The following is a 21,826-nucleotide window of genomic DNA, read 5'->3' on the forward strand; positions in this document are numbered from 1 at the left end:
CTGGAATCTCTTTGTGGATAATTGTGCAATATAGTTGGTTTTATTAATTGCATCCATGGATCTAAATTTAATCAACATATTAATAAAAATTAATATTTAGACATCTTTAGACACTAAAGAATTCCGTAAAATGGAATATTTGCAAAATTTCTGGTAAAATTTTCATATTCAACATGCTATTCAAAATCATAAATTTCACCTCAGACCCTGTGAAGGTGGAGAATTTTGTTGATGATTTTCAAATTGATTTTGAGGCAACATTTGTGATATAAATTTTTATAGTGACATCTGGTAGATACAAAACTCATCTTTATTGTTTAAACTAGCAATATATATTTGTTTGGAACATTCACAGTTTACCACTAAAATGATGTTTTTGTCATTTCAAAAACATTTTTGTTATAGAAATGGTTGATAATTTATTGCGAAACACAACTTATCTATATCAATAAAAGAGGATGTCCTGATTGACTGACTGACTGACTGACAGACTGATTCATTCACTCATCAATGCCCAGCCAAGGCTATTAAAGATAGAGACATGAAATTTTGAGGATATATTTGTATCGGTGCGCTAAGAAAGGATTTTACAAAATTTCGATTTTAAAGGGGTAAAACTGGGTATGTTTGCAAATTCGATTTGTTGGATTTTCTCGGCCGCTAATTGAGATATCGACTTCGTTTTTGCACTAAAACATTCTCCGTACAAATACCTAAAAATAAATTTCTGCGATTTTCAAAATTCGACTTGGAAAAGGTTCAAAGAGTTGAGCAAAAATTTTTATTACGGAACCATATATTTAACAATTCTTCAAGACGAAATGAGATATCAAAGCGATTCTTTTTTAGAAATGGGTCCTGGGAAATTTCTTTTTGATTTGGTTTGTTGTCAAATCAAATCTGAAAGGCCGCTTAACATGATGCAATACAACGTGCAAGAAATTGCATAAAATTACTTGAAAGATCAAAATATTGCATAAACGAATATTGCACGTCACTTGACATACAAAAAATAGTTTATATTTACATAATTTTTGCAGAATATTTCATCCATCCTGAATCACAATAATAAAGAACGAATAAAGATCTTAGAAACAAATAACAGCAATAACAAAATCGAAATAAGATTAGATGTTTCTAAATCGTCTTGATGTTAGGTCTCTTCTGTTTTAAAATTAGTTTTTTTTTCTCATAATTTTTAAAAGACAGATAAAAGTTTGACTTTTCGACTACTTTCAGTCTTTATCAAAATATATTTCAAAAATTATAAAAAAAATTTTTAAAACAGAATAGACCTAAAATCCAGACGATTCAGAAGCATACAACAAATATAAAAGATCTAAGAAATAAGAAATTGAAGAAATAAGGTTAAATTTACCAGGAGTTTTACGAATGTCAACTGATCTGAAAATGACATTTGGTTGGTCATTAGGCAAAAAGTAACTAGATTTCTTCTTAGAATTGCAACTTGCACGTCATATACAAAATTTTAATATAGAAGGTCTGAAATTTGCACCATTTTTAGAACCAAATATTAAACTAAACCTGAACATATAAGACATTGAATATTTCTGATATTTTATAGTTAGCCAACTTTTTTCTAACACAATTTGGGAATATTTTGTAGAGCTAAAAGATACACTGAACATTGAAAGCAGCAATACAATTCTCTTCATTTTTTGTTTTTGTTTCAAATAAACGTTTTTGAGTTTATCGAAATTATAATGGAAACCCTATTACTAGACGTTTTAGATTTATATTTTTTACCGAGATATCGTCTTTTTTGATAAACTCCTTACTCCTCTCTCGACAAGTCCTTTCAATCTCGGATCTCGAAAAGAACACTTCAGTTGATGACTAGAAAATTCTGACAGTTAATTGAATCACATATTTACTGAATATCCATTTTCTAAATTCGAGGTTGTCACAGTGGCCTCTTTACAACTAAGATAGTTTACTAAAATAGATATGCTAAGTGATCCTTCACGAGATGATAATCTATCTAACCATTTCTATGGAGAAAACTGACATAAATGGAATAATATGGAACCAGTAAGGAACGTGAAAGCACCTGCCCGTGTTCTGATATGAGATAAAGCTAACCCTATGAAATAAATCAATAAGAAAAGAAAATATACGAGTTGATTGTTCATTCATATCATTGAACTGCAGGCTTGGATGAGATATTTGTAAGGTTAAAAAGCAGATGCTGATTTAAAATTTATTTTCCATTCAAGCCAGAAAAATACGGCATAAAAATTGTGGCTCTTACAGATGCCATGCCGCAATATTTGTACGGTGCGTATATTTTCACAGGAAGAGATACCGATGGTGTAGGTCTAACCCAGGATGAAAGAAAATTCGTTAAGCCAACGCAATCAGTTAACAGACTAGCCAAAACTTTATACAATTCCGATGAGAACATAATAGCAGGTTTTCATCAAACGAGTTAACAGACGATCTGTTGAAATGAAATTGTAAAGTAAAGTAAAAAAAGAGCAATAATGATAACTGAAAAAATGGTATATTTCATGTAGTGCACGATTTGTGATTTGTGATCTGTAATCCAATTTTTCATTTTGTTATCTATGTTTATATTTTACAGATTTTGTGAAAAAATACTAACCTAACTAACCTAACCTAACCTAATCAAAAAAAACATATCTTTCTTTTAAAAATTATCAAAACAGTTTAAAACAGAAGAGACCTAAAGTCAAGAACATTTAGATGCATTATATATATATATATATATATATATATATATATATATATATATATATATATATATTTTTTTTCTTGGGTATTCACTAACTGAGTTAACCCCAATGACGCCTCTTTATCTTTGAATTTATTTGAATGTTACCTGTTCGGATATCCACTATCTGATAATAATGAGTAATCATTAATTCCAATAGAATTTTTTTACTCATTCAAAACCCATGTATTTTATTTATTAATTTTTTTTTATCTCAGTTTAACGTGCCTCGACAGCGCAGGTCATTGGCACACAAAAACCATCACATGATACATAATAACTGATATAAATACTATTACAACACAAATTAATTATATTTTCTCATACAGCTTGGTGGCTTTAAGGAACTGCACGATTTTCCTTATTTTCGTCGGGCAGTTAAGTATTTCCTTGAGGTTGGTTTTCATATCAAACTGTTGATATGTGGTGAGGAAGTGCTTAACAGTCACAGGAACTTGACAAGTTTGGCAGACAGGACGACTTTCTGACGACATCAAATAGCCGTGAGTAAGTTTCGTGTGGTTGATGTGAAGTCTTCTTATTGTCACAGCTTTTCTCCTATTCAAAAAGTTTAGGATAATGTGAGAAGTAGTTGGGTGGATTTGATGTAGTGCTGTAGTACTCTTGCTCCATGTATCGTGCCAAGATTTTTAGTGAGGTGTTTGAAGTTAATCTTCAGATCATTGGCCAGCTGTACTGCGATTTCAGCACATTCGTTTCCATCAATTCCAGTGTGCGATGGAAGCCAGATGAGAGAGACTGTTATATCAAGAGCAATGAGAGTTTGGTAGGTGTCATGAATGTTTTGGACTATTGGATGGTCGGTGAATATGGTTATTTATTAATTATCTAGGTAAATAAGGTATTATTTGAGCTGTATATGATACTAACATGTGCGATTCAACCTATAAATGTGTAAGCAGCTTGTAATGGAATACCAACAAAAAATTCTTCCATTTTTATAATTATTTTATACCCCAATTAGAGTTTCATTAAATGAGAAATATGATGGGATTAATTCCAAATGTTGATTAAAGTTCTTATGTATGAGTAATTAAAATATCGATTAAAACTTGTTCCTTGTAATAGAATGTAGTGTCAGTTTTTTAGCATTATTCCAAACGGTCAAAAAATCAATTACATCAAAACTTAAGTATCTTATCTCTAGAGAGTATATTAGATAACATCAACTGATAAAGGCACTACTGCCAATAAAAATTAATTAACAAGGGCTTTAGCGCGAAACAGAGTTCTGGAGCGTCGAGATAATTAGCACCCTCGCTATAATAAAACAAGTGTTAGAATAAATTCAAACGTGTGCCTCGACACTTTTGTACCAAAAATGACGTTTGTAGTAGACGTAATTTTTTTATTCAAATTTCCGTATAAAATTTTGTAGAAAGCAATTATGATGTATTGGAATTTTAGATTTATATAACACGCGAATTGAAGTAGTGGTGATAATTTTTCAAAATTATTATTGGGAAATCAAATTTCCTGGAAAATTATAATTTACAAAAACTCATGTTATCTGTTCAGTTATACCAGAGCCTGTGTGTGTGATTATCTTGAACTATTGACTCAATTAAATTCTGTTAGAAACGTCCAATTTTTGACCAAATTAAATAATTAACAAATTATGCAAGCACAGACTACTACCACTAGGGAATTACTATAATTCCTAATACAAGTGAGCATTTTGAATATTCTTCTTATGAGTTGTCCAAACGACCTCTCATAAACAAATTTTTAATATTTTGATTTATTTCGTTTCATTTCATTTTATTTTCCTCTCCTCTTCCAATATGAGCTACAAATTGAACGTTTTGGATGAAATTCCACGGAGAATAGATAATAGGAAAGGAAATCCTCTCACACACAAACATCACTAGTTATAATGCGATTTAGAAACAAATCGTATTTAAAATAAGTTCTGAATAAGTAATAAACTTTATTCATGATTATGACTTTTTTTTTGGATTTTTTAACAATTATATTCATCTTTGTATTTCAGCTGTACGACTGAATAAAGCTTACACTTACTATGATTGTGTAATTATGGGTATTGGTGTAGTGGTAGTAGTGCATAGTGTATTCAGAAGAAACACTCAAATAGGAACAGACTATTTATTAAACTGTGGAGATATCACAAAATGAGGTATTTCAAAAAAAAGCTTCTAATATTTTAACAATTTCATCCAACATAATGTGCAAAAGAATGTGGTAAATAAATTAGAATGATATCCAATTTAAACTAAAACGTATACTTTCCAGAATTGGCTAGAAATATACGCGTAGAAATCAGTTTTGGATGTTTTAAATTATGAGAGTAAGGACTAAAGTAAATTTAAGTAACAGAAAACACCATTCAATATGAAGGCGCTAAAAAGTAAAACAGTTGAAGATACAAAAATGTTTGAGAAAAAGAATATTTTCGTCCACTGTAACAGCCTTTCACTTTTTTGACAAATTACATTCTTTTAGTGATATTTCTTGTTCTTCACAAATCAAATTGGAACTGAAAAAAATAAATATCTCATGGTTATATATATATATATATATATATATATATATATATATATATATATATATATATATATATATATATAAATTATTTTCGTTGCTGTTCGATAAATATGGAGAAAAAAGAATTTCTGATACTGATTGAAGATTATATTTTACGTAGTAACTCAACTGTAGAAACCCTGGAAAAGTTATATGAATATTATCCTGAGAGTGTCTGTCCCGTGGTTCTCTCTTTTAAATGTACCGTATGAACACGTTCGGGACCGTTATTCACTGTAACTACTCAAGAATTGGTGTCCTCTTAATCAGCTATCGTAGAATACAAGTACATGAGATAATTGATTAAGTGAATATTTCAACCCAATACAATATTCTGCGAAGATGATGTGAAAAAGCTATCTGCAAGGTGGGTGCTGCGATACCTAAATAGTGAACAAAACATTGCTCGAAATTTAAAATTCGAATCAATGAGTTAAGTTTCTATATTTTCAAATTAAATCATTCGTTTTTCCATGGATATTCTACAGTAGCTTGCGAACAGCAATATACCCCGGACGCAAAAATATAGTTAAAGAACTTTATCCTAGAAAAGCGACGCTATCAAAAAAACTTTTTTTTCCATAAAATCACGGTGTTTTGTAATTCCCAAAGTGTTATCTTTATTGATCATATATATACATATATATTGAGGAAAAATGGTCAATATTGTAATGATTCAGATCAGTTGAACAAGCAAAAAATGTTCAATTTATGACAAAATTAGCTTAGTATAATCCATATAACACTAGTCTAGTGTGTTCTCATTTCTTACTATCTGTATATCAATTGCGAATTTAAGATAATTACACAGATTACACAGAAGGAATTATCTTTCAAAAATTTCCTCACTCCAATATAGCTTAAATTGAACTATTACGACAGTTTCATAATTTTCATCAATAAATATGACTCATTAAGAGCTTAGAGTCACTTTCCACTATTCATTGGATTAAGTACTGGCGAACTTCCATGACTTGATTCATTCGCAAAGACTAGAATAGGAAAACGGTAGATGTCGAATCCAACAAAAATTGACGGGCTGAAATCTATCACTTGAAAGGATACGGGTATAATGTTGAAATAAGATAGGTGGTCTAACGTTGCAAAAACATACACCGAATAATAACATTATGTCTGCTTTATATATGGGCACGTCCAACGAGATAATTTAAGTTTAATCTGATTACTTTGAATTTAACGGAAATATAACCTTCCAAATGTATTTTCATTTATTACAATGAGCTTTCAAATGATTGAAGTTGAACCATGTTGCAATGAACAAAAGATGTAAACTGAATTCTATAGTCGATAAAGCACCTGATGTTTCATTATTCTTGCTCCAAGAGACGCTTATTAGAAATAATGAGTAAGAAGGGTCAAGCAGTCTGCCCTTTAATAAACAGCCTCAAATAATGTGAATAGTGAGCGTGATATCTTTCATGTTTATAATATATTATCAACATTTTACGTTATATCACTCCTTCTAGACATTATAGATTATTTCGAAAACCGCTTTCGACACAATGGAGGACTTGAAAATATGCTTTTCATATCTTTTGCGATAAAGCTCTCTAGGTCTGTATAAAAAACCTTTTAAAGTAAAATACGTTCTTCTTAATAGAGCCATTTGTTTCATATGACAATATCAGAGTTCACGAAAACGTACGCTTTAGATTATTAACTTTTTAATATACATTTTTTGCTTCTTTTGATATTTATTTTTTGAATAAATATCTCTGATTTTTGGTCAGTTTTAATGAATAGCCCACTTTATTTTAGAAATAGGATGTTTCTCCCAGCTTTTATTTTAAAATATCATGTCACGTATCTGGGAATCAACCCGAATGGCACATGTATGAATGACTACATCAATGATATTGGAAAAAGAATAGACGTAAAGTTTAGGGATGTAGACCTCGCATTCAGCGATGGCTTAGTATACAAAAAACAAAAAATTTCGAAAAGAGCTACCCTGTATTGCGAGGTCAATGAATACCAAGACATGGAATACCGATGTTTGTAAAACAAATACTTTGAATCAATAAGAACCCAGCCTAGCACCAATTAGGTCCTAAATATAGAACTTTACTCTCTATAATTGGATTTCAATTCCAGTTAAATTTTAACTTTTCTATAAATTTCTAATGTATTCTATTTGTAACTATTTAAAAGTTTTTTGTTTCAGTATTAGGTTTTAAGTCCTTTCATATATTTTTCTTTGAATCTTAGTGAAATATTGCTTGAAATTCGATAATTCAATTTTTTTTCTATAATCCAGGTAGGATAATCGTTTTCAACGTGTTGCGTTTTTTTGTAAAATATTCTCGAACATAATATATAATAAGCTTGTATAAAACAAGGATAGAAATATCAGAAATAGAAATTTAGCTTAGTCTGAAAACAATGATGAAATCTGATGACAGGTATTCATCCTCTATATTGTTCGAAGTGTTTTTAACCGACAATCACTATCAGATGTATTTTGTATGTATTTGTATTTAAGGTAATCATCAGCTCTGTTTGTAATTTCTCATAGTAATAGACACAAAGACATATATTACAGAGCCAAGTTTACAATTGCATCTCAAACACCATTACAAAACTTCATAATTTTGAAGAAGGCTGAGGAAATTCTTTGACTAGTTGAAAAGAGATATGTGAAAAAACGATATATATGCAAAAACGTAAAGGGGGAATCATAAATCTTATAGAGAAATAAGAAATGAGATTTCAGAAAATACTTTGAATTCTTTAAAACTATTGTGTTCCTCTTGCTCAAGTATTAACTAACTTATTAATAAGTATTTTCTACAAATTTTGTATCTGAAATTTTGCACAATAACTCAAATGAAACTAAACTTGTATAGCAGGTATAGCTATTTCCCTATGTTATCTATTTGTTATATCTGGTGAATGAAACTGTGTATGATACCACTCTATTAAAAAAAATATGAATAATTTAATAAATTACATACAGTTATGAATATTCAATTGTCGCATTTTAGCCAAATTTGTCACTGTATTGGTTGATGATATAGTTGATAATGATAGAGTAATGTTTATAGCATTATTAATTTGAGTGTACTCAATGGAATTCAAAATTTGATTGGATACGTTGATTTTATTTTGGAATGATTCGTTAATGTAGCTTTCGGTTACTATCGTGGATTTTCATCTGCCGTGATGCTTTAGTGAAGTTATGTCAGAATCTGCATCAATTATGATTGTGGCAGAACAAATTTTCATTCCTATATTTCCAAATTTGTTTATTCCTACGTTTTGTTTGGTGCATTTGCTGTTCACGTGATTTATAAAAAAAAGAGTTCTACAGTTTTTACTTCTCGCAGATTTCATAATATTTTTCCATGACTGTGGATTTATAGAGCTGCTTTTATTTTTGTATATTTTATTGTTACTAGAGGGTCGTTTCAAAATAATTTTTATCGCCAAGTTCTAACTTGTCCAGCTCTTGCCTCCCTACAAGTTTCCATAATACCAAAAATATAAGCTACCTACAAAAAAAATTCTTTATTACATTTACATCACATTTAAACCCAAGATTCACTTACTTTGGAATATAAATATTCAACATCTAAAGCTTCTCCAATAAATTGCTTTGTTTAATTAGTAGAAAACGCTTAAGCTTTTTTTAGGCTGACATCCTTCAGATTTTTTTTCAAACCAAGGATGTAATTTTGGATATTCGGATATTTCCACTTTATGGTTTATATATATATATATATATATATATATATATATTGAAGATTTTTAATCGAATGTTGCATTTCAATTGGATATTATATCTGAATGATTATCGTTAAAGTGGTTGTAGTACATATTTAAAAAAATAATATAAGTATAGGACTTAAAAAAATTTGTTAATACAATCAGTACATTGAAGATCATCTTATTCTATTCCAATTTTTTATTCATTTCAGTAACTGGTCTACGATAAGCAACAATAAATCTTTTTTATCAGCGGTCACTTATAAGAAGTGAAAGGATGGCATTTTTAAATTGCTTCGACCTTATCGAGACACATATCAATTTCCTTTAGGAGCTACAAATATCCGTCTCTGAAAACAAGAATCTCGCTTCTCGTGGCTACGTAAGTCACTTATTCTGTTCCCTTGACTCAATTTATCAAGGCAAGGACTAATCAAAAATATTGTCTCTCTCATTACTTTTTCCAGTGATATAATTCTTTGAAGTTTTATTATAGTTGTTCTAGATGTTAAGTTATTATGAATAAATACATTCATTAGAAGAAATAATATTAACTATACGATAAATGTCAATGAATAAATTTTTAATTTATATTATTGCCATGACAAGATCACAATTACAGAAAAATATAATTGTTAATGGAAGGATTAAATTAAACAATTGTTTTGCAAAACACCATTGAAAATTTTGAAACAGATCTTGGATTCTAGTTGGTAAGAATGCAAGTAATATCTTCTAGATTAGTAAATGGGTAGATATGGGATGACTAAAACTTTCAAAATTGATGAGTTGTGAATAGGGTCGATTGTGGATTCATTTCCATTCTGTTCAATATTTTAAGTAAAATCTAGTAAAATGATGTTGTATGTGGTGAAATTATGTATTTAATGATTATATAATATTCCTTTGAATATTTTAAATTGAGATTGCTATGAAGGAGATTATGTATTCTTTCATAGAGAAAAAGCGGAGCGAAGGGCTCAATACTTCGCTTACCCGTGAAATACATTGAAATATCTCATCACTTTATCACTTGGGAGTCTGTTTGTTCTTCGTGCTTTAGTTTTGTGATCAAATATAATAGCATATTATTGTTAAATATGATTTTTTCCAGTATTTCCCACGAAGACACGAAGATAGATAAAATTTTCTTTTTATGAAATAATATATAATCAATTTCCACACAAAGAAGTAAGGAAGAAAATATTGGAATAGGTGGATAGATCTGAATATGAGAATATTTGGAAAGTCGTACAATTTTCAACGTAACATTCATATATTCTATTTCTGGTAGATAAGAACATTACTTTTATCTCTCTGATACGGACAGTTATTTGTTCCTGATAGTTAATTCTGGTTTTAGGATTAACTATGATTTTCGTGTCAGTAATTAATGAGGTTTCTTTGCATTGCGTATTTTTTTGATTATATTCGATTAAAATGCTTCTGTACACTAATAAAAAGAGGTTAATTTTATCAGAATCTTAATATTGCCTAATATTGTTTTTCGATTTCAAGAAAATAACTTGAAATAAGCTTTCTATAAGTTACATTGTAATAATTTAAGTATGTTTATGTCATATCGAATTTATATATATTTATATATGTTTTTTTTAGAACGCATACGAATATGAACATGTATGAGAAAGTTCAAGTAATTTTACACTTCACATAAGTTTGTTTTTTAAAAAATAAACTTCCAAAAACCAAAAATATAATTATAGGAGAAAATAACTTTATGTGTTACATTTCGAAAAGATTCACCATGAAGTGAGTGAATTTTGACTTGTTTTCAACGTGATAGAGCTACGTATATTTTTCGATTCAATACATAAAAATAAATTTTATATTTCATTTAGTAAAAGTCAGAAGTTTAAATTTACCTTCCACTGTGCTCCTCAATGTGAATTTTCTTTGAATATTCTATACAATTCAAAAAAACTTTATATTGCTGAACAGAGAACAAGAATCCCTTTCCAACAAGGTGCCACACGACCCCTTTTCTTATATTATAATTCAGGAAGGGGGCTGAAGGGAAATAATATTGTCTGTGAATACTATGAATTGTCAATTTAAGAATAAAAATCGGCCTGTTTCAGGTTTTTTTCACATAGTACGTAATAACGGTAAAATTTAATTTATTCCATACGATTGGACCACATTGTATAACTAAATTTAAGAACAATAATGTAGATCAAGTCAAAGGAGGGTTGAAAGAGAAATTTATTATCAATATATCAATAAATTTTTTCTTGTGTTACCAATAATTGAACCTAATAAATCGATTATACTGGAATTTCTTGGAATTGTTGTCATGCTGAAATATAAGCAATATTGATAATCAAACTTTTTGTCGTACGTTTAAATAACTGATAATTATAACATTAGTTGATTTTCCTATTGTGACTAGTTTCTTTCAAATTTCATTTGGTTGTAGCTTTTTTTAGTTTTTTTTTCTACTTTCCTCTGGGCAGTTGTCGTTTTAGTATCATTCAGTTTGTTCGAAGAGCTAATTGTTCTTCTTTTTTCCTAATTCTTTTCGTCATTCCTTTCTCTTTTTTCCTTTTTTCTATATGTCCTATATGAACTTTTGATCGCCTCATTGAGATACATCTTATTTTCTATTCTGTTTTTTCTCTCTCAAAGTTTTCAGTAGTTCGAAAACCCTAAGTGCAATATTAGTGGGCAATTTTATAATAATTATCGAAATAAACAAACTGACTCGACATTATACATAATGTCGCATCACCTTTTGGGTGCAATTATAAAATCAGATTAAATTACTATTTTTCTATTATTGTTATTTGACTTAGAATAAGCTGAATAATTTGTAGAAAACGTAACCCTTCCGACCATTTATTCTTAGTGTTGTTATCTTCCAACCACGCACACATTATATTCTCTATATCCTGGTTTGCTCTCTCTACTGACCCTTGACTTTGAGAGTGTCTGGATTTAGCATGTACAATTTTCAATTCGGACCACATTTTACAAGTTTTCTGAACAGCTTTATTAGCAAACTCTCTGCCATTATCGCTTTGAAAAATATTTTGTGGTAGGTTTCGAGACTATTTTACGATTTATGTACATCATCTTAATTTAATATGGAAAAAATCTAGCTTATATATATAATATGAATGATAACCACTAATCTCATGAAAGTACTTATAACGGTCGCAGTTGACATTTAAAAAAGTGAGGATGGAAGTTTTTCTATATTAGTATGGAAATCGAGGACTCTTATGGTTTCTTTCTTTAAGAAGATTTGAGAATGTCGAATAATTTAGAGTTTGTTAGCCATTTATCTGATAAGTACTGAGCATTAACGTGCAAAAGAAAAAAATTTGATATTAGTCCAATATTTCAAAAGATATTTCAGTTTCTTTCTCTCTCTTTCTTTCGGTAGTTATATAAAGTCAAAAAATATTTGATTTTTAGTTTTTCCCACAATTCAAAATATTTGGATCACAGTATTGTCTATGTCTATGTCTACCCGTCTATACGTACATGATGTAATAGTGGAATATAGTCTCCACCACTTGTAATAGCTACATTTGAAAATAATGTTCAAATGTTTTCCATAAATAATGGAGAGGTTATCAACTGTAAAATTGTATAACCAGCATTGATGAAGAAATTCATGGATTTCTTTCAATTAACTCACTCATACTAAGCTTATCTTACAAAAGTACAATGCGTTCGATGTAAACAAAATTATCGCCTTTAAATCAAGCAGCGAAGGTTTGTTAACAACAAAATTCTTATATTTAGATAACGGGTATACCCTCGGCAAGTTCAAGTATTTTCGCAGTTGTGTCAAAGCAATTCTTTCTTTTCTTTCCAACTTATAAATTGAATTCACTGAATATTTCCTCAATGATTGATCGTTGTGTTCCAAAAATATATACTATAATAAAATACAATATATATTGTTATATTTTTACTTGAAATTTAGAGCTCAATAACAATACTACTGAAATTTAAACAGCAAATAAGTATATAAAACCATATCAAATTTTTTTAGGATTGTTCATCGATAATGTTTTGTAATGATAAAATCACCTCCTCGAAATGTTCCTTTTTGTGTACTTCCACTCTCTCCTTTTCATCATTTCCATTTACTTCCGATTTCTCCTTTTCCTCATTTTGTTGCTTGCCAGAAATTACAACTTCTACATGAAAATCTCCGTTTTCGACTACATGCGCTTCCTCCCTTTTTTTATTTGGTTGTAAGATGGATCTTGCGAATTCTGCGTATAAATCGCCCTTTTCATCAATTTCTATCTTCTCCTTTTTCTGGTTCCGCTGCAGGCAAGAGCTTAAAAATTCTGCATGCGAATCGTCCTTTTCCCCTGCTTCCGTTCTGTTCTCCTCTTTGTGCTGAACGTTAGAAGTAGCAAGCTCTGCTATTGCTTTTAATGATTTATGTTCATAAAAATCTGCAAAGTTCGCTATACGGTCAACTACTATTGGATTTCCGAATTTTTCCTTGATGTTGCTGATACTTTTCCTGAGAGTTTCTCTGTGCATCTCATTCATGTCTCTGCTATGCAGAGCCCTGTTAAGTGAATATGTCAACGAATCAACGAAAGGCTTCAGTGCAGCTTCTTTTCTTTTTCGTTCTTTGTATTTACTTGTATACTGGCTGGGTGTAATAGACAAGAGATAGTCCACTGTATCATTGTAAGTAGGACAAAATGACGAATATCTCTTTCCAGGTATCACATACTCAATGTTCAATTCGGTTTTTGCAGTTGATTTCTCACATGATGGAATGAAACAGCATTTTTTCGTAGATGCTTCAATTCTCTGAGGATTTAACTGAATTCTTGATAGAGTATGATATGAGCTGCAGTTAGTTTCATTTGAATGGTGTTGCTTAAGTGTGAGTTGATTATGTGGATCAGCATTTCTTCTTCGAAATACTCTTTTCATTCCAAATATAAGGAAAATTTGGCTTACAAATAACAGCAAGGCCAGAAATATTTCCATGGAGGACGGCTGATATATGTAATTCATGATTGTCTTCGAGATTAACTTTCCAAAATAACTTAATATGTCACCCATATTAGACAAAAATAGTTCTCATAACAGAATAATAATGTGAAGTTTTTGACAACAAACATAAATATCACTTAATTTTGTCAACTGTGATAACCATAGAATACTTTATGACATAGCTGTCACTTTTTCTTCGTTGATAATTGATTAACAAAAAGGTTTAACTTTATTTTATCATATAATTTAAATCCTTTTTCAATTTCTAATAAGAAAATTTGAGAAGAGTAAACGAGCAAAAAAGGATATGCATATGAGCTATATATTGATGATCAATTTCAGTAACTGTCACCTGTCATTAAACCGCTTACATTTCTGGTCCTTCACCTAAGAAAATAGTGGATTTTTTAGTCAGCATGTGTAAGAAATTCATTAACTATGATTAATTCTTTGATCTTCAATCAGGAAATGCAATGTTTTAAAGAATTCCACACTCATTGTTAAACTTCAGAGGAAAAACGTATGGATAAATGCTCCTTTCTGTTTCATTAACTAATATTCAGTATTTCTTTGACACAATTATACGTAGATTAAACTAGTCTAAATCTAGAAAAGGAGAATAGTGCTCATTCAAATTTAGTAAATCTAGGCTGAAAATTATCCATGTTTTGAGGATTCTGACGATGTGACAAGCCGACAGAAATTGATAGAAAACCAGAACATTATAAATACAGTTCGCAAATACGTACGTTTTTTGTCAACATCATCCTGACTAAAAAGTTTACTATAGATACTATAGACCATAGATGTGAGCTGATAAATGACAGGTGACCGATCCTGGAATTCATCATCAATATATATCCAACATGCACATCCTTTTTTGCTTTCGACTCTTTCTCAAGTTTCACTAGCAATATTAAGAACGTTAAAAAGCATTCAAATTACGTAATAAGATGGATCAACTTTTTAAAGTTACTAAGTGAAAAAGTGACAGCTACATCGTATAAGTATTTTATGGTTATTGTTGCCAAAATGACATATTTTTTTGTTGTCAAGAAGTTTATATATTATTATTTTGTTATGAGATTTTTTTCTAATATGGGTAATGTATTAAGCTACTTTGAAAAGTTAATATCGAAGTCAATAATGAATTACATATATTCATATCAAACGTTCTCTATGGAAATTTTTCTGGTTTTCATGTTATGTGTAAGTCAAGTTCTCCTTATATTTGGAATTAGAACTATATTTCGAAGAAAAAATGATCAACTCAAACTAAAACAACACCATTCAAATGAAACTGATTACAGCTCGTATCATTGTATATCAAGAGTTCATGTAATTCCCCAGAGAATTGAAGCGACCACGAGAAAATGCTGTTTGGTCGCATCATGTGGAAAATCAATTGGAAAAGACGAATTGAACATTGAACATGTGATACCTAGAAAGAGATTTTCCTCGCTTCACCCCACTTACAATGATAAAGTGGACTATCTGTTGTCTATTACACCAAGCCAGTATATAAGCCAATACAAAGAAAGAAAAAGAAAAGAAGCTGCACTCAATCCCTATGTTGATTCGTTGACTTCTTCCCTTGAAAGTGCTCTGAATGGTAAAAACATAAACGAGACGTACAAGGAAACTCTTAGAAGAAGTATTAATAGCATCAAAAAAAAATTAGAATATCCAATTATCGTTGATCCTGTAACGAAATTTGTAGATTTACATGAACCTGGATCGTTAAAAACAATAGCAGACTTCACTAATTCAAGCGTCCAACTTAACAAAGAGAAGAATGTGGCAGTAAACGAAAAGGGAGGTTTACATATGGGTTATGCAAATTCCGGCACGCAAAAAAATGAGAAAAGGGAGAGAGCGGAAGTAAACGAAGAAGGAGATTTACCTGTAGGAGATGCAAGTTCTTGGGAGGAACAAAAAGTGGAAAATAAGAAAGCGTTGAAAGTGGGAAATGGAGGCTTACATACAGATTATTGCGTGCAATAAGCGGAATAAGAAAGCAGAATTAGACGAAAAGGAAAATAAACATGCAGCCTTTACAAGTTCCAGCTTACAAAAAAAATGAGGAAAAAGAGAGTACGAAAGTAGACGAAAAGGGAGATTTACGTGCAGAATTTACAAGCTACAGCTCGCAACAAACTAAAGAAAAGAAGAAAGGTGAAAGGAAGATTTATATGAGGCGATTTTATCATTTCAAGATATTAGCGATGAACAATTTCAAAGCTTATTTGAGGGTACCTTTACTTTCTAAATTTTATTAGTACTATGAATAAATTGTGCCTTTTGTGTATTTGTGCAATCGAAAATTCAAAGTAACAGAATAAAAATGTATACTGTATATTAATTAATTGTTTATGATATTTGTCAAAGCTAGCGATCAATCCGTATAAGCGGCGAAAATGATGATAAGAGAGTCAGTCAAACTGCGAAGATAACTAGGCGATATGGAGGATATTGGAAACGTGGACTAAGACACAATCATGTTTGATCAGTATCTTACTAATATCAGTTGATTGATCACTAATGAAGACACTAACAAAACAAATTATTAAGAAATATGAACGAAAGAGTAATATACAAAAACTTGTGGTTTTACTCGAATACTGCTTGGCAGAGATAAATGAAAAATGAATTAATATGAAAGAAAAAACAGCGCGGATGCTTCACTTAGACATTTTAGAAGAATATAAACCTAGCATTAAATAGAGATAAATGGAAGGCGCTGAGAAGTCTTATGTTCATGGTTTAATCCATGAAGCCAAATAAGTGAAAGATGTCATCTTGAGAATACAAAGTGAAGTTTTCCATTTCTAAGACAGATTAGTATATCATACAAATTTTGTATAAAGTATCAAGCACGAAGCAATCACCAAAATGAGGCCGTTTTATTTTTGTCAAAAAATAGCATATCATTTTTTTACATGTTGCATAACTCTTATTTCTTTCAAAATGTCACCAACATTTTTTTGCGTAATATAAAAAGTGCGGAGAATGCATATTATGTCCGGATCTAAACTACCTTTGAGGAAACTACCTTCTTGTTTGGCTTGCTATCGCTACGAGGTCAAGCGCACTCTTGTTCCTGCAGTATTTGTAAATATAATTATTTTTTAAAGTTAATTTTTCATATTCAATTCAGAAGACGTTTTGTTCACAACATTTAGATATCATTGGATTTGATATATACTTTCCTCATCTTTATTGTTACTAACGATCTAAGAAGGAGGAATACAGGAATTGATTCATTTGAGATCCGTAACTACCGAAACAAGTTATATATCCTGTAGCTAAGCTACACACAATAAGCTGAAACTAAAACGATAAATTAATTTTTAAAGCAGAACTTTCTGAAAGTTTTTGTAAAGCTGCAGGGCGTAACAACTTAAAATTTCTTTTCTCTTACGAAAACCCATCAAAACTAAAAATATTTCTGACTAGCGCGTAATAAAATGAATTCTACCAAACTTTGAACAGCTGAAAAATCGTACTAATGGAAGCTGTAATTGAAAACCTCTAAAACAGTTTGTACGATGATAAGGCATCTTTCCGTTATTTTTTATACCGTGAAAAGAACTATTATTCTCCAATAATATCTTCTATAAAGTTTAAAGTGAATTCCAAATAATTCACTCTAACAACTGAGAACGACTTTTAGGTGAAAAAACTTCCTTGCATACTGGGGTTACTTTTACAAATCTAGTTTGATAATTGAGTTCATTGCCTAATTTATGAATAATAAAGAAGCAAGTTTTTCCACGTCACTGACAGACAATGAGTCACGTGAAAGTTAATGTTGCTGGATTATATTGGATGAGTCGATGAAGATGTAGTGTTTCTGAACACTTATTATACTTAGACGTAAGTAATAACATCACTGTCATACAAAAATCAAAAAAGTACCTACATATGTAATTCCCAATAGGAAGTACCAACCAAATTTTTCGCACAACTCTTCTGAGGTCTTCTCTTTATGTCGTCCCTATTTTTCAGTGATTTCTATCACAAATTGGTTTTCAATTTCAAGTTTTTTAACCTTATTGGGCTATTTGATCTGAGTTTGAATACGATATTACTTATCTAATGGTTATTTTCTTAGCTATGATTGTCAATACATTCCATTTTTTTATTATGTCGATGTGATTATGGATGTTTTTAGAGACAAATGAAGGTAAGCAATCACTGAAGCGAGACAATAATATTCAAACACAAATATAATAAAGGTGTGATCGTAGCACTTCTCGACTCGGATTAGTAAGATTTGCGTTGAGAAGAGCCATATCAATATTTTTATGTGAAACATAAGTTTTAACCATTACCTATGTCATATAAACATTTTTTCAATTATTTGCATTCTTACATTGAACTTGATATGTCTTTTTTTTCTCAATTCTGTTTGGACAATTTGATCTAAATTTATTCCGAAATACTTTGAAGAAAATACTTATTTTCTAGTGGTAGTTTTCTGTATTTTCATTCTTGACACATTTCATATTGCATTTTACACTTACATTTGATATTTGAAAACCAGAATGAATTGATAATGTGATATTGTTAGTCGCTTTTCACTTTTACAGAATGGTATTTATTTATAATTTATTATTCCACTAATCACTTTTATGTACTTTATTGATTACAATTGCAATTTTTCTAACTATATATTTGATAAATTACATAACTAATAAAATTTTACATATTTCAATGAACAAAGCAATATTGTCTTCAGTTTTCACATATGAAATACATTGTTTCCAAATTAAATTTATTAAATTATCTCTGGACCATTTACCATTCCGGTTGTATATCTATTATCTAAACGCTAGTTCGATAAAATGAATATATGAATAAGTGTTGATAGGTTAATTTAGGCTAATTGTGTTTGACAAAATCACATAATTCTAGAGAATTCTATCGTTTGACTTATTGTTCAATTACTCGAAAAAATATTTGTGAAATTAAAAAGGGGAACGACAAATTTTATCCTAGAAGTTTAACTTTGTTTTGTATTTCTCACTCTTCTGCTTTTAGAATATGATTGAAGAAAATATAATATATATATATATATATATATATATATATATATATATATATATATTTCTTTAATTTCTTAGACCTTTTGATATATTAATGCGTCTAAATGTTCTTAATTTTCTTCTGTTTTAAAATTAGTTTTTTTTGCTAGTTCTTAAAAAGAGAAGAAACCTAAAATCAAGAACATTTAGATTATTATATGTAATATATATTATATTATATATATATATATATATATATATATATATATATTCCATTGTCATAGGATTTTTTAACGGAATTCATACAGGTTTAAGAGGAAGTATTGTCATAAAATTATCAAGAAGGAGGCAAAACCTTTGGAAATAATAAAATCCTTTATTGAAAGAAAGATTTTTGAATGAAATGTAGGCAAAGCGCTTTTAGAAAGTTAGCTACTACAGCAAGAATAGGGTTATTTCATTGAATTTTATTGCCTCCACCTTTTAATCGAATTTGTATGAATAAAATTTGATTTTACTTATGTTTAATATCAAAGAAATAATATTTCAAATAGGTAAATAAACAGTTTACATTTATTTTACCTGCATAACTTACACATTTTTTAAAACTACTGTCGTTTCTATAATTATCTTTATTGCATGAATACAAGTATGAATTCAAAGCAAGACTGCAGATAAGTATAATACAACCTATACAATTAAAATAAACTGGAACAAAAAACACTGGTATTGCGGCATCTGAAGTTCCAGAGAAAATCTCAGCGCAGCGATATGTTTTAAGATATAACGAGGAATGTTATGTCTTTGAACAGTGACGGTGTTACAAATCTTCTATGCTAGAGAGAAAAAAAGTTCACTTTTTCCTATTTCAAAACAAGGAAACGTTATAATTAAGCTTGTCGAGTTGATGATAAGGTAACACACACATCCGAAAACGCATAACTATTTTAGGTTAGTTTTAGTAATGCCATGTATTGAATGAAAATTGAATGTAATTCCTGGAACCGTTGGTTATGTTCATATTGAACACACTTTTTACACCACTACTAAATCAATAGCCATAATTACACTGGCGATAACTTATCGTCTTCGGATATTGAAGGTAAAAATCATACAGTGCGATTGTTAGTGTTGGTGCGCTATATATATATTTGTTATTATTTGTATTGAATGTTGGTAGATAGTTATAGATTTTTTAAGACTATAACCCTCTACCGTTTCTATTGGTACAACAAATTTTACCCACGATAAGTTTGAAAATAAGTTACTATTATTATTACAGAAAAATATAACAATAACACCTTTAACCCTTGAAATATATATGCTAAATATGTACATTGTATGAGATATATTTTATGATTTTCTTCTTAATACATGAAAATAGATTAAAATCGGTGGTTCTGGAAAATATGCTTAAAATCCCAAATTTTTTGTTAGTCCATATTGAATATTATTATCATTAAACAACATAAGCCGGTGGACAGATTCACATGTCACAGAGAAGCTAAGAAACTTGAACCATAGAACCGTGATGTTTTTGAAATACTAATGTAAATATCACTTTTTCCAGGCTGAAGAAAAACATTAATTAATATCAAGACACAAAAATGAATTGCTATGGGCAAGTGTTCATAGAAATTGAGTATTGGAAGAGTGAAATAAATTATATAGGATGACTATTGTCGGTTTGAAGCGTGTATAGGTAACAGTCCTTTGTCTGAAGCGAAAAATTAAATTTCTGGAATCCTTTAAATTATGGAGGTCAATGTTAGGCAAATATGTCGAGTGGTTATACTTTGTAGATGGAATTGTCAATACCGGTAAATAGTTAACCATTCTAGAGGAATGTTTGTCACCCACGATGGGAGAAAGTGTGATTTCGGGGAAGGAGTCTACGAGTATATAGGGCTGCGTGTCATACGTCAAAAATAACATTAAAATGGATCATACAACAATATTCTATTGTTAAAATCATTATTAAGTAGCCCCGATCCATTACTTACGGAGACAAATTGAAAGACAGGTTTCGATAATATTTATGGCCTAGACTCACGGTGCAATATTGCGAAACATTTGTGAATACAGTACCGAATGTTGTTTTTTTGGAGTTTTTTGATATAATACTATCGTTATTGATTTTGATTTCGAAATAAGTTGTAAACTAGTATTTAATTGCTGGAAAAATGCTTGAGGCATGATAATAAAACGATTTGATTTCACCTTTAATCTAATAGATTGAGATTGAGACGCTTACGACTTATGACTTACTTCAAGTAGTGATTCAATATAAAAAAATTTCCAGTTATATAAATGTATGAATGTACATATGTGTACAAGTGATCTCCAGAGATACATCCTAAGTACATTTTCTTCATTCAATTTATTTTTCTTATCGTGTTTAATCAACTAAACCAAAATTTCACCTTACTTTATCCATTATATGAAATATATCATTAAATTTAAGACGAAAAACAAATATAATTTCTTCATATATTACTTTAGACAGTCGCCTTTCACAATCAAAACCACACTCGCTATTGTTGTCATTTCACTTAAAGTAATTATTTTCTCATTTCCGTGAACGTCTCGAAGTTTTTGAAAAAGTTAGAATCTTGACAAGCTTTCGTTCCTCTCAAACTTCATTATATGGAAATATACACAATTTTGATACCATCAACTGAATATTGTCTTCACAGGAATTTAATGTATCGAATCACATCAATCATCAACTAAAAAATATTCACATAAGTGAATC

The 21,826-nt window shown here is 29.8% G+C and overlaps 2 protein-coding genes across 3 annotated transcripts in view; one reads left to right on the forward strand and one right to left on the reverse strand.

Annotated features, from left to right (window-relative positions):
• Positions 1 to 21,826, reverse strand: part of LOC130899053 (suppressor of lurcher protein 1) — a 253,451-nt gene that overhangs the window by 139,427 nt on the left and 92,198 nt on the right. The window lies entirely within an intron of this gene.
• The window catches only part of LOC130894961 (uncharacterized), a 37,475-nt gene continuing 31,738 nt past the window's right edge, over positions 16,090 to 21,826 (forward strand). The window contains exon 1 of the mRNA XM_057802033.1: positions 16,090 to 16,219. Within this exon, the coding sequence (XP_057658016.1) occupies positions 16,090 to 16,219 (130 nt within the window). The remainder of the gene's footprint in view (positions 16,220 to 21,826) is intronic.

Source organism: Diorhabda carinulata, chromosome 1, assembly GCF_026250575.1.
Source record: "Diorhabda carinulata isolate Delta chromosome 1, icDioCari1.1, whole genome shotgun sequence".
Classification (NCBI taxonomy): Eukaryota; Metazoa; Arthropoda; class Insecta; order Coleoptera; family Chrysomelidae; genus Diorhabda; species Diorhabda carinulata.